Source organism: Salvelinus alpinus, chromosome 14, assembly GCF_045679555.1.
Source record: "Salvelinus alpinus chromosome 14, SLU_Salpinus.1, whole genome shotgun sequence".
Classification (NCBI taxonomy): Eukaryota; Metazoa; Chordata; class Actinopteri; order Salmoniformes; family Salmonidae; genus Salvelinus; species Salvelinus alpinus.
The window spans coordinates 29,957,635-29,976,430 of NC_092099.1; the positions used below are offsets into that span (position 1 = coordinate 29,957,635).

At 42.7% G+C, this 18,796-nt stretch overlaps 1 protein-coding gene across 1 annotated transcript in view; it reads right to left on the reverse strand.

The window, feature by feature from the left end:
• Positions 1-96: 96 nt before the first annotated feature.
• LOC139538739 (vang-like protein 1) overlaps positions 97-18,796 on the reverse strand; it is a 58,394-nt gene continuing 39,694 nt past the window's right edge. Inside the window, exons 6-9 of the mRNA XM_071341133.1 lie at positions 6,567-6,700; positions 4,705-4,870; positions 4,176-4,410; positions 97-4,047 (exon numbers count right to left, since the gene is read on the reverse strand). Coding sequence (XP_071197234.1) covers positions 3,787-4,047; positions 4,176-4,410; positions 4,705-4,870; positions 6,567-6,700 — 796 coding nt within the window. The 3' untranslated portion in view covers positions 97-3,786. The remainder of the gene's footprint in view (positions 4,048-4,175; positions 4,411-4,704; positions 4,871-6,566; positions 6,701-18,796) is intronic.

Consider the following 18,796-nt stretch of genomic DNA (forward strand, 5'->3'; position numbering starts at 1 on the left):
GACACTCTCACCCAATAGTCTCACTTACATACTTTCTAGTGCACAGACAAATACAAAGCACCACACACACCAACAATAAAGTAATATGAGAATATGTTGAAAATGTTCATACAAATATTTATTTTACAAATTTGAATCTTTATACAGTTATTGTAATTCCATATATGTAAATCTTTAAAAAAACAACCAGTGAAAACTTGAGACTGAATTGGTCAGAACAACATTTAGGATGGCAATTGTGCACGCGCACACACACACCATACATTATTGGACGAACATACTTGCATACAACAACAAACACATTGAGCATACATGATATGTGTTTTAAAACAGAGGCACCTTTGTAATGAAGGAGACATACAAGGAGACAAATGCCCTGGTCGAATACTTTAAAAATACATCCTTTCTCCCTTCCTTGAAGTAGTCACATATCGGAATTGGTTAGATTAGGGAAAGCAATTGGTTGGTAACCTTGCTTTGACCTATCCAACACTTATAACATGTGGTCACCTCAAGATAAAAACGAATAAAAGGGTAAATCCGAACAGGCCAATATTCACAGCCATAATTTAATCACTATAAAATCCTCAAAAACATGTAAACTTTTGGTGACAACAATGATTGTACAATTACAATAACAAACTATTTCATTCTAATACAGTCTTGAATAATATGCACATGTAATAGGGAAGATTTGGCTAAAACAATACAATATTAAAACAAACAAATACTGTATATTGAATCCACAGAGATTAGCATAAAAATCCCATAGCTGTGTCAGTTGTACTAGTTGTGGCTAGATGGCACTACAGCCTCTTTTGTGACTGTAGACTTCCCTCACTATAAGGAGACTGTTGTCTGCACTCTGAACATCAATACTGAGGAATATACCATATCAAACAATGTAAAAAAAGACATACGAAATGTATACTTTTGGCCTATTTGAATCACTTTCAGTTCATGAAGATACGTGTATGCAAACTTGGAGACAGTAGAGGACGGTATCAGATTAGTCAGTCATGTCTGGAACAAAATGCATTACGAGAACCACTTCTCTTTGTGTGTATTCTCCACACTTCTCAAACACTCATAAAATGGGGACTAAAAGAGAGAATATTGTGCCATCCTTCTTTAATCTTTTGTCTTCTCTCATATCTGAAGACAAAAAACTTGAGCCTCAATCTGATTCTCTTAGCTTACAGGGTTAGGTTCTGTAGAAATGTAATAGCTCTCTTTCATCTGGAGATCAGACACACATATAATGCATGTCTTGTCATTAGACGCCAAATCAGAAAAGTACAGAAAATCTCTCTCAAAATTATGAATACATTTTTTCCTGTCTTACTAGCTTCTTTGTTTGCTCAACTGTAGTATTCCGCAATAGTCCGCTTTGGGTTTGCGCCCAACAGGTTCTGACAACCTCTTACAGATGTCTAGGAATCTTGGGGAGTACAATAATATAACCTTTTTCATTCATATAATTCAATAACTGGACAGCCAAACTGTACAGCCAGGTAGAAAAGCATCAATCAAATAAAACTTTTAAATAAAAACACAATACATTATATACAGTTGAAGTCGGAAGTTTACATACACCTTGGCCAAATACATTTAAACTCAGTTTTTCCACAATTCCTGACATTTAATCCTAGTAAAAATCCCCTGTCATAGGTCAGTTATGATCACCACTTTATGTCAGAATAATAGTAGAGAGAATAATTTATTTAAGCTTTGATTTCTTTCATCACATTCCCAGTGGGTCAGAAGTTTACAAACACTCAATTAGTATTTGGTAGCATTGCCTTTAAATTGTTTAACTTGGGTCAAAGGTTTCAGGAAGTGTTCCACAAGCTTCCACAATAAGTTGGGTGAATTTTGGCCCATTCCTCCTGACAGAGCTGGTGTAACTGAGTCAGGTTTGAAGGCCTCCTTGCTCGCACACATTTTTTCAGTTCTGCCCACAAATTCTCTATAGGATTGTGGTCAGGGCTTTGTGATGGCCACTCCAATACCTTGACTTTGTTGTCCTTAAGCCATTTTGCCACAACTTTGGAACCATGCTTGGGGTCATTGTCCATTTGGAAGACCCATTTGCGACCAAGCTTTAACTTCCTGACTGATGTCTTGAGATGTTGCTTCAATAGATCCGTGTAATTTTCCTCCCCATGATGCCATTGTGAAGTGCACCAGTCCCTCCTGCAGCAAAGCACCCCCACAACATGATGCTGCCACCCCCGTGCTTCACAGTTGGGATGGTGTTCTTCAGCTTGCAAGCCTCCCCCTTTTCCCTCCAAACATAACGATGGTCATTATGACCAAACAGTTCTATTTTTGTTTCATCAGACCAAAGGACATTTCTCAAAAAAGTACGATATCTGGCCCCATGTGCAGTTGCAAACCGTAGTCTGGCTTTTTTGTGGTGGTTTGGAGCTGTGGCTTCCTCCTTGCTGAGTGGCCTCTCAGGTTATGTCGATATAGGACTCATTTTACTGTGGATATAGATACTTTTGTACCCGTTTCCTCCAACATCTTCACAGGGTCCTTTGCTGTTGATTTGCACTTTTCGCACCAAAGTACGTTCATCTCTAGTAGACAGAACGCATCTCCTTCCTGAGCGGTATGACGGCTGCGTGGTCCCATAGCGTTTATACTTGCATACTATTGTTTATACAGATGAACGTGGTACCTTTCAGGCTTTTGGAAATTGCTCCCAAAGATGAACCAGACTTGTGGAGGTCTACAATTTTCTTTCTGAGGTCTTGGCGGATTTCTTTTGATTTTCCCACGATGTCAAGCAAAGAGGCACTGAGTTTGAAGGTAGGCCTTGAAATACATCCACAGGTATACCTCCAATTGACTCAAATGATGTCAATCTAAAGCCATAACATTTCCTGGAATTTTCCAAGCTGTTTAAAGGCACAGTCAACTTAGTGTATGTAAACTTCTGACCCACTGGGATTGTGATACAGTGAATTATTAGTGAAATAATCTGTCTGTAAACAATTGTTGGAAAAATGACTTGTGTCATGCACAAAGTTGATGTCCTAACCGACTTGCCAAATCTATAGTTTGTTAACAATACATTTGTGGAGTGGTTGAAAAATGTGTTTTAATGACTCCAACCTAAGTGTATGTAAACTTCCGACTTTAACCGTATATAAAAACACACATGTACAATCAATTAACTGTAAAGAAAAGCAATTCTTAGTTTAAATTTTTTTTACCTGAAATATGATTATTAGGTAGTATTTCATTCAAATTAGCAGGGCAGACAATATGAAAATACGCCCCCACATACACACACACAGTCACGCAAACACATGCGTGCACACACATACACACACACACAAACACGCGTGCAAACAAACAGAGGAAGAACAAAATGCGGGAGGGTCATCTACAGTGTATTGAAAACCCCCTGACACCCCCCTTCTATTGTCCAGTGTGCCTCAGGACAATAGAAATCAGAGCATGTTCCCTAACTCTCTCCATCGGTCATCTTCACTCCAAAAAAGCCATAGGGCTGGGGATCCCTACCGTTTATTAACTACTATATGGCCAGCTAACACTTCATCTTGTTACAATATCCCATATGCATCTGTTCATATCAATTACGTACAATAACAAATCTAAAAGTAGCCAAAATAATCTTTATAAACACCGGTAACAGAAATAGAAGAGAAAGGCAAAATAGCACAACAAGAGCATATCAAAGTAAGAGGGTTTAAGAAACTGAACACAAAAAAGATAAGTCTAGAATTCCCACAGTTCTTCTACATGTGTCTGTTAGACTGATGTTTCAGATTGGAGACTCAGGGTAAACTTGTGTGACTTAGGATCGACGTACTCCTCGGTCATTTGAATGTAGGGGATGGACTTGACTGTTACCGCTAGGCTGAAGTCTAGACACCTCAGTGAGAAGGCTGTGTGCTCCTTTAGACCGCTGGTGACCGCAGCCTCGCTGACCAGAGTCCACTGACCGGCCATCCAGCGCTCTCGACCATACTGTAGCGTAGGACCAGGGGACAGGTAGGCCTCCAGGAATGCCTGAAGAGACACAGACAACCACAATCATATTGCTATAGAGATTGTTATGTTGGGCCAAGGCCAAGAGGTGTCTAGTAGTGATACTGGCCAGGGGATGATCTGGAACCAAGAAGTTGAAGCTTGCCTACCTTGGGGCTCATGTTGTGTGTGAGGCAGAAGGCCAAGTGTCTCTGGATGCTCTCCATGCTGTGGCAGTGCTGCCTCCTGGTGGTTCGGAGGTATTTCTGCAGGGCACGGGCCATCGAGGGGAAGATGGCCAGGGCCGCCTCCCGTACGTCCATCACATCCCCAGGGGATGCTTTCTGCTCCTCCTGCTGCATCCGCCTCACATGCATGAAGGCCTCCTCCACAGCCACCACCAGCCTAACGTTACAGCAATGTACAGAAAACATTCAGTATACTGTACACTCATCTGTTCTTGCATCCTACAAGTATATATAAAACTATATAACTATAAAAACACACAGGCCAACATTTAGCCTACTCAATTCTTATGTCCATCTATCTATCTATATTTGAATCCTTACATTAAGCAGCATACTTATGCATCTTTCATCCCTCTTTCTTCCTTTCCTTTCACCCCACCTTTTTGTTTTTAAGTCACTCAGAGTCCCCCCTCCCTCCCTCTCTCTCTCCTCCCCTCTCTTTCTCTTTCACCTGGCTCTGCGTTTGCGGACCCGTCGGTCATGGTCGGCCTCTTCGTAGTATAGTTCGTTGTGAGTGGCGTCTCTGCGCCTGGCTGCTGCAGAGATCATGGCACGCGACTGACCCCCCACCTGCGATCCCCCCGATCCCCCTGCTGGCCCCACCGGGTTCACTGGGCCTACAAACAGGAAGCACAGAGGCATGATGGGAAGATCACTGTGTGGCCCAGTCAGCATATTGACAGTAACCCGGGGAAAACACAGATCTTAGTGCGGATTCTGTGTAACATCTAAATATCTCATTAGGCAGTTTCACAGTTCAGATCCTTTCACTGTGAGAGTGATTAAATATTTATCCTGGTAGTCAGACCCGATTATGGTTTAGACAACTGCCAAATGACAACAGAGTTGGCTAAAGCAGAAACGAACACATCTGGCTACCAGGTAGTAAATATTCATATAATTAAAAAAACAAGAACGATCTTCAAACACAATAATACCAGTTGATCATATAATTAATTTCTCTCTATGATGAATACCAATAACTAACCCAGAAGTAGTTAAAGCATAAATTAGGGTTCCTGTGGGATATGAATATGGAGGAGTGGAATCTGGTCCATATTTATGAGGGATATGTGTGTATGAGGGTTCAGTACAGTAACCCCGGCAGATACAGGCCAAGAGAGATGAATCATTAACACCAAGGTGTGTGAGTGTGTATATATGTGTGTGTGTGTGTGTGTGTGTGTGTGTGTGTGTGTGTGTGTGTGTGTGTGTGTGTGTGTGTGTGTGTGTGTGTGTGTGTGTGTGTGTGTCTGAACGAAGCACAGGCTTGGTAGCACAGCCTTTTTCCGATTGAGAAATAAATGTTTTATGAAATTTCATTGCAATCCAATTTTTTCTAAATCCCCCTAAATAAATACGGGTGAGTTCCATTAGAGCAGATCTGGGCTGGTTAAAAACACTAGAAACATAAAGACTCACTCTGCTAGCCTACAGAAACACTGCTGACTTAACTGGAGAACACACTGACAAAAGGAGGATGAAATACAGAGAGAGAGAGAGAGATGGAGAGAGAGTGAACGTGAGAACGAGGGGTAGAGAGAGAAAGAGGAGAGAGAGACAGAGACAAAGAGATAGCATGGGAATGTGCAGAAGGAGCTAGTGTGATGAATTATTAAAAGGCTGAAATGCAAATGTCTGTGAGGACAATGTACCAGCATACTCCTCTATCAAACTCTGCTACAAAGAACATAGAGAAGAACCATAAAAGCTGTCTCGCACTGAGCTGGGAAGTTGAGCAGGGAAGTTGGTGCCTGTGCCTGTGTGTGTGTGTAAAGCATATCTCGCGAATGAAAGTGGGGGTTAGATTGGTGTGTATCTGTGTGTGCATGCTTAGAAGCAGTGTAAACATTGTGGGTGGGGGAAGGGAAGTGAGGTGTGAGGTTAGTAGTGTACACTAGTGAAAAGTGAGAGGGCACGCAGAGATCTTTACCCATCTTTACTTACTGTCATTGTCCAAAAGGTAAGCTCTCACTTTAGCTTTAAACGCTGCTTAGGGTGGCATGGGAGAGTAGATGAAGAGAGAGCGTCACAACGAAGCAACAAATACGGTAGACAGAGAGCTGAGAGAATGGAGAGACAGAGAGCTGAGAGAATGGAGAGACAGAGAGCTGAGAGAATGGAGAGACAGAGAGCTGAGAGAATGGAGAGACAGAGAGCTGAGAGAATGGAGAGACAGAGCGACAAAGAATGAAAGAGACAGTGCTGCACATTAAGATGAGGAAAAGAGAGATGATAAGAAGTCAGACGACACAGTGACACGAACCAAATGTAAGCACTGAGGAACCATAGAAAAAACGTAGGTGTACTAACCGTCCACGGTGTAGACCTTGAGGCCGGCCAGGTGCTTGGCAGCACGGTGCTTGGAGGCGGAGAGAAGGGCAGGGTTATGGACAGGGAAGTCCCTGTAGTAGAACTCCAGCAGAGACAGAGCTGCCCTCTGAATACTGACACAGACAAAGAGAAAGAGAGAGGGGAGGGAGAGAGGTATAGAGAGAGAGAGGGGGATAGAGAGAGAGAGAGAGAGAGAGGGATAGAGGGGGATAGAGAGAGAGGTCATGATCAGATGAGCTTCTGCATTTTTCAGCATGTTCTTAAAAAATATATATGTTTAGAGTTAGATAAACTTGGATTTTTTGTCAGGAACATATACAGGATGCTACCGTCTACAACATAACCTTCACTCCAAATCAATACTCAAAACCTACAACCTGAATTACGGAATCACCTAGAAGGCTTACAACTACCAAAGATTATTATTCCAACGCTATACAGCAAATGCTCTAGAAAACAGCAGAAACCTGAAAACACCATCCAACCTGGAACTGAGTGAGTAATGTTTAGTCTGAAGCTATATTTTATTTCCAAAAGCCAAGAAGAAAAATACATTACATTACTTTATAAGGACTGAATGCTAAATTAAGGCTGCCAAGCTTGATACAACTTCAATTAGAACAGACGTGTCAAGTGAGAGGTGTCGAAGCCCTTTAGCCCAACAATGGCAGGAGAGTCGCACAGTCTACTCCAACCAAATGGAGAGGCCTTAGAAGCTGCCTCTTGCTGTTCAGAGGTAATTAACATACAGTACCCTGTGTATGTAAAGAATGATAAGGCAAGAAAAGACAACAAAATGAAGCTCCTTATGGAAAATCAAGTGACACTTTTTGCTGACTATTATAAAAATGGAAACATCAGCAACCTCATCTTCCACACAGACCATCCCCTGGCATGGCACAGTGCTACATTAACCAGACCATCCCCTGGCATGGCACAGTGCTATATTAACCAGACCATCCCCTGGCATGGTACAGTGCTACATTAACCAGACCATCCCCTGGCATGGCACAGTGCTATATTAACCAGACCATCCCCTGGCATGGTACAGTGCTATATTAACCAGACCATCCCCTGGCATGGCACAGTGCTACATTAACCAGACCATCCCCTGGCATGGCACAGTGCTATATTAACCAGACCATCCCCTGGCATGGCACAGTGCTATATTAACCAGACCATCCCCTGGCATGGCACAGTGCTATATTAACCAGACCATCCCCTGGCATGGCACAGTGCTACATTAACCAGACCATCCCCTGGCATGGCACAGTGCTATATTAACCAGACCATCCCCTGGCATGGCACAGTGCTATATTAACCAGACCATCCCCTGGCATGGCACAGTGCTATATTAACCAGACCATCCCCTGGCATGGCACAGTGCTATATTAACCAGACCATCCCCTGGCATGGCACAGTGCTACATTAACCAGACCATCCCCTGGCATGGCACAGTGCTATATTAACCAGACCATCCCCTGGCATGACACAGTGCTATATTAACCAGACCATCCCCTGGCATGGTACAGTGCTATATTAACCAGACCATCCCCTGGCATGGCACAGTGCTATATTAACCAGACCATCCCCTGGCATGGTACAGTGCTATATTAACCAGACCATCCCCTGGCATGGCACAGTGCTATATTAACCAGACCATCCCCTGGCATGGTACAGTGCTACATTAACCAGACCATCCCCTGGCATGGCACAGTGCTATATTAACCAGACCATCCCCTGGCATGGTACAGTGCTATATTAACCAGACCATCCCCTGGCATGGCACAGTGCTACATTAACCAGACCATCCCCTGGCATGGCACAGTGCTATATTAACCAGACCATCCCCTGGCATGGCACAGTGCTATATTAACCAGACCATCCCCTGGCATGGCACAGTGCTATATTAACCAGACCATCCCCTGGCATGGCACAGTGCTACATTAACCAGACCATCCCCTGGCATGGCACAGTGCTATATTAACCAGACCATCCCCTGGCATGGCACAGTGCTATATTAACCAGACCATCCCCTGGCATGGCACAGTGCTATATTAACCAGACCATCCCCTGGCATGGCACAGTGCTATATTAACCAGACCATCCCCTGGCATGGCACAGTGCTACATTAACCAGACCATCCCCTGGCATGGCACAGTGCTATATTAACCAGACCATCCCCTGGCATGACACAGTGCTATATTAACCAGACCATCCCCTGGCATGGTACAGTGCTATATTAACCAGACCATCCCCTGGCATGGCACAGTGCTATATTAACCAGACCATCCCCTGGCATGGTACAGTGCTATATTAACCAGACCATCCCCTGGCATGGCACAGTGCTATATTAACCAGACCATCCCCTGGCATGGCACAGTGCTATATTAACCAGACCATCCCCTGGCATGGCACAGTGCTATATTAACCAGACCATCCCCTGGCATGGCACAGTGCTATATTAACCAGACCATCCCCTGGCATGGCACAGTGCTACATTAACCAGACCATCCCCTGGCATGGCACAGTGCTATATTAACCAGACCATCCCCTGGCATGGCACAGTGCTACATTAGCTCACTACCTCTCTGTTAAGAGGGGGGGTGTTTACGAGGGGTGGACACTCAGGATACTAAACAACGAGGACTCAGAGTCAGCTAATATAAGTCTCTATAAGTCTGAAACAGTATTTGTACAGGGCAACCCCAAATAGTTTCAGCTGTACTTTCACCTAATCAAAGAATTATCCCAGTAGGAGAAGCGCTCCCTTAAGATACCCCCACCCCGAGCGGGTCAGACCAGACCTCTTCATTATATAACCCCATAGACGAGCAACGCCAAGCGGAAAGTCAACCTCCCAGCACAGAGTACTACCCCCTCATTGAAATTAAGGATACATTTACCCAGCTGGAGGTAAGGCAGATGGAGCTGGAACAGCAGGTGATTACACTCCAATCAGCACAGACCCAGACATCAGTCCAGCACAACACCACCCCCTTAACCAGACCCGGAGAGCTGGAGGTGGAGAGAGACATATCTGCACTCTGGACTGTGGTGAGACAACTTCAACAAAATAAAAAGCAAGAGCAGGAGATGAAAAGAGCACTAGAGGAGAGGATCAGACTGCTGGAGGAGAGGTTGAGGGGATGGCGTGTGACAGAGAACAACCCACTAGAGAGGTGGCCACCCCCGCAGAGAAGCCAGCAGAACAGCCCACCTCAGCACCCGACAAAAGTCTCGACACCACGGCAGAACAGTCCACACCAGACCCTGACCATAGCGTAGACATCACAGCAGAACAGACAAATGAGAAACCCCAAGCCCAGGGGATCTCACCCCCTCTGAGCCCCCCGTCAGCCACCCTGATAGCTCTCCAGACAACCCCCCCCACACCCACTGAGGACATACACAAGACACAGATTGTACTCCTTATGGACTCAAATGGGAAATATATAGATTTTTTTTAACTTTTTCCCAAACACAGTGTGTCTAAACTTGTGTCCAAACACCCAGCGTGCCCTAGACCTTCTGTCTGAGGACCAACTAGGTTCACCTAGCCACATAATACACACAGGCACAAACCACCTGAGAGCACAGCAGGAAAGGGTGGCCACAGCACTGAAGGGAGTGATTGAAAAAGCTTCTTCTACTTTCCCCAATGCACAAGTGCTTATCTCCACTCTGCTACCACAAAAATACTTCCACCCTGCTACCATACAGCGGGTAAACGCTGTATGGTAGTATTAGTATTGCCCGTGACTGTGCCTCAAAACCAAATGTTTTCCTGGCCCACCACTCCACCCTGGACTTGAACAGCCTCTATGACCAGGTCCACCTATACAAGGCAGCAGTGCCCACCTTCGCCCGGACTCTAAAGGACATCGCTCTCAAACGCAGCCCCAACACTTCACACAGGAAATGGACTTCACCCAAACCTGGACTTCCTCAAAGAAATCGGAAATACAGACATTGTCATCCTACAAGAAACCTGGTATAGAGGAGACGGACCCGCTGGTTGCCCTCTAGGTTATAGAGAGCTGGTAGTCCCATCCACCAAACTACCAGGTGTGAAACAGGGAAGGGACTCAGGCGGTATGCTAATTTGGTATAGAGCAGACCTAACTCACTCCATTAAATTAATCAAAACAGGAACATTTTACATTTGGCTAGAAATTCAAAAGGAAATGATCTCAACAGAGAAAAATGTCCTGTGTGCTACCTATATCCCCCCCACTAGAATCCCCATACTTTAATGAAGACAGCTTCTCCATCCTAGAGGGGGAAAATCAATAATTTCCAGGCCCAGGGACATGTACTAGTCTGTGGAGACCTAAATGCCAGAACCGGACAAGAACCTGACACCCTCAGCACACAGGGGGACAAACACCTGCCTGGAGGTGACAGCATTCCCTCCACCATATTCCCCTCTAGGCACTATCACAACATAACAAACAAAAACAGGTCACAACTGCAGCTCTGTCGCACGCTAGGTATGTCCATAGACTCTAAACACTTCTGGGAAAATTGGAAAACACTAAACAAACAACACAAAGAATGATCTATCCAAACTGGAGATGTATGGGTAAACTAGAGTTCGACCGATTATGATTTTTCAACGCCGATACCGATTAATCGGACCAATTGTTATTTATTTATTTGTAATAATTACAATTACAACAATACTGAATGAACACTTATTTTAACTTAATATAATACATCAATCACATTTTTTTACTCTCAAATAAATATTGAAACATGTTCAATTTGGTTTAAATAATGCAAAAACAAAGTGTTGGAGAAGAAAGTAAAAGTGCAATATGTGCCATGTAAAAAAGCTAACGTTTAAGTTCCTTGCTCAGAACATGAGAACATATGAACGCCGGTGGTTCCTTTTAACATGAGTCTTCAATATTCCCAGGTAAGAAGTTTTAGGTTGAGGTTATTATAGGAATTATAGGACTATTTCTCTCTATACCATTTGTATTTCATATACCTTTGACTATTGGATGTTCTTATAGGCACTTTAGTATTGCCAGTGTAACAGTATAGCTTCCGTCCCTCTCCTCGCACCTACCTGGGCTCGAACCAGGAACACATCGACAACAGCCACCCTCGAAGCATCGTTACCCATCACTCCATAAAAGCCGCGGCCCTTGCAGAGCAAGGAGAACAACTACTCCAAGTCTCAGAGCGAGTGACGTTTGAAACACTATTAGCACGCACCCCGCTAACTAGCTAGCCATGTCACATCGGTTACACCAGCCTAATCTCGGGAGTTGATAGGCTTGAAGTCATAAACAGCTCAATGCTTGAAGCATTGCGAAGAGCTGCTGGCAAACGCACAAAAGTGCTGTTTGAATGAATGCTTACGAGCCTGCTGCTGCCTACCACCGCTCAGTCAGACTGCTCTATCAAATATCAAATCATAGACTTAATTATAACATAATAACACACATAAATACGAGCCTTAGGTCATTAATATGGTCAAATCCGGAAACTATCATTTCGAAAATAAAATGTTTACTCTTTCAGTGAAATACGGAACCGTTACGTATATTTTATCTAACGGGTGGCATCCATAAGTCTAAATATTCCTGTTACATTGCACAACCTTCAATGTTATGTCATAATTACGTAAAATTCTGGCAAATTAGTTCGCAACGAGCCAGGCGGCCCAAGCTGTTGCATATACCCTGACTCTGTGTGCAATGAACACAAGAGAAGTGACACAATTTCCCTCGTTTAATATTGCCTGCCATCATGAATTTCTTTAAACTAAATATGCAGGTTTAAAAATATATACTTCTGTGTATTGATTTTAAGAAAGGCATTGATGTTTATGGATGTTTATTCGTGCAACGATGATGCTTTATTCGCAAATGCGCTTTTGTTAAATCATCCCCCGTTTGGCGAAGTTGGCTGTCTTTGTTAGGAAGAAATAGTCTTCACACAGTTCGCAACGAGCCAGGCGGACCAAACTGCTGCACATACCCTGACTCTGTTGCACAGAACGCGAGAGAAGTGACACAATTTCCCTAGTTAAAATAAATTAATGTTAGCAGGCAATATTAACTAAATATGCAGGTTTAAAAATATATACTTGTGTATTGATTTTAAGAAAGTTGTTGATGTTTATGGTTAGGTACATTGGTGCAACGACAGTGCTTTTTTAGCGAATGCGCTTGTTAAATCACCTGGTTGACAAAGTAGGCTATGATTCAATGATAAATTAACAGGCACCGCATCGATTATATGCAACGCAGGACAAGCTAGATAAACTAGTAATATCATCAACCATGTGTAGTTAACTAGTGATTATGTTAAGATTGATTGTTTTTTCTAAGATGCGTTTAATGCTAGCTAGCACCTTACCTTAGCTCCTTGCTGCACTCGCATAACAGGTAGTCAGCTTGCCACGCAGTCTTTTCGTGGAGTGCAATGTAATCGGCCATGATCGGTGTCCAAAAATGCCGATTACCCGATTGTTATGAAAACTTGAAATCGGCCATTCCAATTAAATCGGTCGACCTCTAGGGTAAACCACCAAAAACATACGACTTTATAAAATCCATGTACACAAACAACAAGTGTGCGGCTAAAATAGGCAAAAAACACACACATTTCTTCCCACAGGGCAGTGTGGTGAGACAGGGATGCAGCTTAAGCCCCACCCTCTTCAACACATATCAACGGATTGGCGAGGGCACTAGAAAAGTCTGCAGCACCAGGACTCACCCTACTAGAATCTGAAGTCAAATCTCTACTGTTTGCTGATGATCTGGTGCTACGGTCACCAACCAAGGAGGGCCTACAGCAGCATCTAGATCTTCTGCACAGATTCTGCCAGACCTGGGCCCTGACAGTAAATCTCAGTAAGACCAAATTAATGGTGTTCCAAAAAAGGTCCAGTCGCCAGGACCACGAATACAAATTCCATCTAGACACACTATACATACCTTGGCCTAAACATCAGCACCACAGGTAACTTCCACAAAGCTGTAAACGATCTGAGAGACAAGGCAAGAAGGGCATTCTATGCCATCAAAAGGAACATAAAAATTGACATACCAATTAGGATCTGGCTAAAAATACTTGAATGAGTTATAGAACCCATTGCCCTTTATGGTTGTGAGATCTGGGGTCCGCTCACCAACCAAGAACTCACAAAATGGGACAAACATCAAATTGTGACTCTGCATGCAGAAAATATCCTCCGTGTACAACGTAGAACACCAAATAATGCATGCAGAGCAGAATTAGGCCGATACCCGCTAATTATCAAAATCCATAAAAGAGCTGTTAAATTCTACAACCACCTAAAAGGAAGCGATTCCCAAACCTTCCATAACAAAGCCATCACCTACAAAGAGATGAACCTAGAGAAGAGTCCCCTAAGCAAGCTGGTCCTGGGGCTCTGTTCACAAACACACCCCACAGAGCCCCAGGACAGCAACACAATTAGACCCAACCAAACCATGAGAAAACAAAAAGATAATTACTTGACACATTGGAAAGAATTAACAAAAAAAACAGAGAAAACTAGAATGCTATTTGGCCCTAAACAGAGAGTACACAGTGGCAGAATACCTGACCACTGTGACTGACCCAAACTGAAGGAAAGCTTTGACTATGTACAGACTCAGTGAGCATAGCCTTGCTATTGAGAAAGGCTGCCGTAGGCAGACCTGGCTCTCAAGAGAAGACCGTCTATGTGCACACTGCCCACAAAATAAGGTGGAAACTGAGCTGCACTTCCTAACCTCCTGCCCAATGTATGACCATATTAGAGACACACACAGTTGAAGTCAGAAGTTTACATACACCTTAGCCAAATACATTTAAACTCAGTTTTTCACAATTCATGACATTTAATCCTAGAAAGAATTCCCTGTCTTAGGTCAGTTAGGATCACCACTTTATTTTTCAAGAATGTGAAATGTCAGAATAATAGGAGAGAGAATGATTTATTTCAGCATTAATTTATTTCATCACATTCCCAGTGGGTCAGAAGTTTACATACAATCAATTAGTATTTGGTAGCATTGCCTTTAAATTGTTTAACTTGGGTCAAACGTTTCAGGTAGCCTTCCACAAGCTTCCCACAATACGTTGGGTGAATTTTGGCCCATTCCTCCTGACAGAGCTGGTGTAACTGAGTCAGGTTTGTAGGCCTCCTTGCTCGCACATGCTTTTTCAGTTCTGCCCACAAATTTTCTACAGGTTTGAGGTCAGGGCTTTGTGATGGCCACTCCATTACCTTGACTTTGTTGTCCTTAAGCCATTTTGCCACAACATTGGAAGTATGCTTGGGGTCATTGTCCATTTGGAAGACCCACTTGCGACAAAGCTTTAACTTCTTGACTGATGTCTTGAGATGTTGCTTCAATATATCCACATAATCTTCCTGCCGCATGAGGCCATTCTATTTTGTGAAGTGCACCAGTCCCTCCTGCAGCAAAGCACGCCCACAACACGATGCTGCCACCCCCGTGCTTCACAGTTGGGATGGTGTTCTTCAGCTTGCAAGGCTCCCCCTTTTTCCTCCAAACATAACAATGGTCATTATGGCCAAACAGTTCTATTTTTGTTTCATCAGACCAGAGGACATTTCTCCAAAGAATACGATCTTTGTCCCCATGTGCAGTTTCAAACCTTAGTCTGGCTTTTTTAATGGCGGTTTTGGAGCAGTGGCTTCTTCCTTGCTGAGCGGCCTCTCAGGTTATGTCGATATATGACTCGTTTTACTGTGGATATAGATACTTTTGTACCTGTTTCCTGCAGCATCTTCACAAGGTCCTTTGCTGTTGTTCTGTGATTGATTTGTACTTTTCTTACCAAAGTACATTCACCTCTAGGAAACAGAACGCGTCTCCTTCCTGAGCGGTATGACGGCTGCGTGGTCCCATGGTGTTTAGACTTGCGTACTTTTGTTTGTACAGAACGTGGTACCTTCAGGCATTGGGAAATTGCTGAAAAGGATGAACCAGACATGTGGAGGTCTACAATTTTCTTTCTCTGAGGTCTGATTGCTTTTGATTCTCCCATGATGTCAAGCAAAGAGGCACTGAGTTTGAAGGTAGGCCTTGAAATACATCCACAGGTACACCTCCAATTGACTCAAATTATGTCAATTAGCCTATCAGAAGCTTCTAAAGCCATGACATCATTTTCTGGAATTTTCCAAGCTGTTTAAAGGCACAGTCAACTTAGTGTATCTAAACTTCTGACCCACTGAAATTGTGATATGGTGAATTATAAGTGACATAATCTGTCTGTAAACAATTGTTGGAAAAATTACTTGTGTCATGCACAAAGTAGATGTCCTAACCAACTTGCCAAAACTATAGTTTGTAAACAAGAAATTTGTGGAGTGGTTGAAAAACTAGTTTTAATGACTCCAACCTAAGTGTTTGTAAACTTCTGACTTCAACTGTATTTCCCTCAGATTACACAGAACCACAAAGAATTTGAAAACAAACCCAAATTTGATAAACTCCCATATCTACTGGGTGAAATACCACAGTGTGACATCACAGCAGCAAGATTTGTGACCTGTTGCCACAAGAAAAGGTCAACCAGTGAAGATCAAACACCATTGTAAATACAACCCATATTTATTTTCCCTTTTGTACTTTAACCATTTGCACATTGTTACAACACTGTATATATATACATAATATGACATTTGTAATGTCTTTATTCTTTTTGAACTTCTGCGAGTGTAATGTTTACTGTTCATTTGTATTGTTTATTATCTACTTTACTTGCTTTGGCAATGTTAACATATGTTTCCCATGCCAATAAAGCCCCTTGAAAGAGAGAGAGAGAGAGAGAGAAGAGAGGAGAGAGAGAGGCATAAGAGGAGGGCAGAGAGAACAGATGGATTATAAGAAAAGGTCAGAAAATAAGTAGATTACAGCATGCCTCATATCTACACTACTCCCCCAGACCAGACTACTGCAGACCAGGGCTATGTCATACAGTGCTCCCTAAATTCATTTCACATTTCCACAAACTTCAAAGTGTTTCCTTTCAAATGCTATCAAGAATATGCATATCCTTGCTTCAGGTCCTGAGCTACAGGCAGTTAGATTTGGGTATGTGATTTTAGGCAAAAATTGAAAAAAAGGATTCGATCCTTAAGAGGTTTTAAGACTCCATAATGGTTCATCTGTTGGTGCCACAAGTAAAAGTTGGTGTCGTATAAAGCTTTGCTTCTTGCTCTGTAATATGAGTAGAATCTTGATTTCAATAACAACTTTCTTCTATTAAATGTATGAACATTGTCAAATATAAACTTGAACCAAAAAAATATTTGGCAAAATGTTCTATATATTGTTGAACATAATATAATCTAAGTGCATATCAACATTCCAGAGTGGGATCTCCACTACTTTTAGAGTTATGATCCAATTTGTCAGCATTACCATTACATTGAATGTGAAAATGGATTCAAAATGGTCACCCTTTCTTTGTGATTTGCAGGATGTGCAATGATACAATTAAAAGTAGGGCTGTGATTGGTTACATTGCCTACTATGCCAATGTACAGTACCGTTCAAAAGTTTGAGGTCACTTAGAAATGTCCTTGTTGTCCATTAAAATAACATCAAATTGATCATAAATGCAGTGTAGACATTGTTAATGTTGTAAATGTGTCACGTTCTGACCATAGTTCTTGTGTGTTTTGCTTGTTTTAGTGTTGGTCAGGACGTGAGCTGGGTGGGCATTCTATGTTGTGTGTCTAGTTTGTCTGTTTCTATGTTTGGCCTAATATGGTTCTCAATCAGAGGCAGGTGTTTTGTGTTGTCTCTGATTGGGAATCATATATAGGTGGCTTGTTGTGTGTTGGGATTTTGTGGGTGGTTGTTTCCTGTCTCTGTGTTTTCTCTGCACCAGATAGGGCTGTTTCGGTTTGCCACGTTTGTTATTTTGTTAGTTGTAAGTGTTCACAGTTTCGTCTTGTTTATTAAAGTCATGTTGAACACGAGCTATGCTGCGTCTTGGTCCGATCCCTGTTACACCCTCTCTTCACGTGAAGAGAGGGAAGGCTGCCGTTACAAAATGACTATTGTAGCTGGAGACGGCAGATTTTTTATGGAATATCTACATAGGCGTACAGAGGCCCATTATCAGCAAACATCACTCCTGTGTTCCAATGGCACGTTGTGTTAGCTAATCCAAGTTTATCATTTTAAAAGGCTAATTGATCATTATTATGTTAGCACAGCTGAAAACTGTTGTGGTGATTAAAGAAGCAATAAAACTGGCCTTCTGTCAGGTTTTGGCCAAGACTGTTCGGGTTTTGGTCACTAGATGTCCCCATTGCACCTTTTTTGTACCTTTTGTTTTTCTTGCTCTAATTATTGTTTGCACCTGTAGGTCATTCCCTTGTTAGTATTTAAACCCTGTGTGTTCCTTAGTTCCTTGCTCAGTGTTTGTAAGTTAGCACCCAGCCCCAGCCCAAGCCTTGTTTTATTCAGAGATTTCTCTTGTTGGATTTTCCAGAGGTTCTCTGGTTTAGTTCTTGTGTATTATTTGAGTAGTCTTTTGAGGTTTGTTTTTCCCTGCTGTTTTTTACCACTTTGTGGAGTTTCTTTTGTATTTTGGAGGATTTCCATTTTGTGCCTTTTGGCTTTATTTTTGGACATTGTGGATTTAGTTTCTTTGCCTGAAGATTTTGTTCTTTATTAAACCACCATCTCTAGTACTGCTGTGTCTGCCTCATCTTCTGGGTTCTGACGATTATTAGTGACTGTTTCTCGCACCTTGGTCCTGACACCTTCTTTAGACTAGTTGAGTATCTGGAGCATCAGCATTTGTGGGTTCGATTACAGGCTCAAAATGGCTAGAAACAAAGAACTTGCTTCTGAAACTCGTCAGTCTATTCTTGTTCTGAGAAATGAAGGCTATTCCATGTGAGAAATTGCCAAGAAACTGAAGATCTCGTGCAACGCTGTGTACTACTCCCTTCACAGAACAGCACAAACTGTCTCTAATCAGAATAGAAAGTGGAGTTGGAGGCCCCGGTGAACAACTGAGCAAGAGGACAAGTACATTCGAGTGTCTAGTTTGAGAAACAGACGCCTCACAAGTCCTCAACTGGCAGCTTCATTAAATAGCACCCACAAAACACCAGTCTCAACATCAACAGTGAAGAGGCGACTCCAGGATGCTGGCCTTCCAGGCAGTTGCAAAGAAAAAGC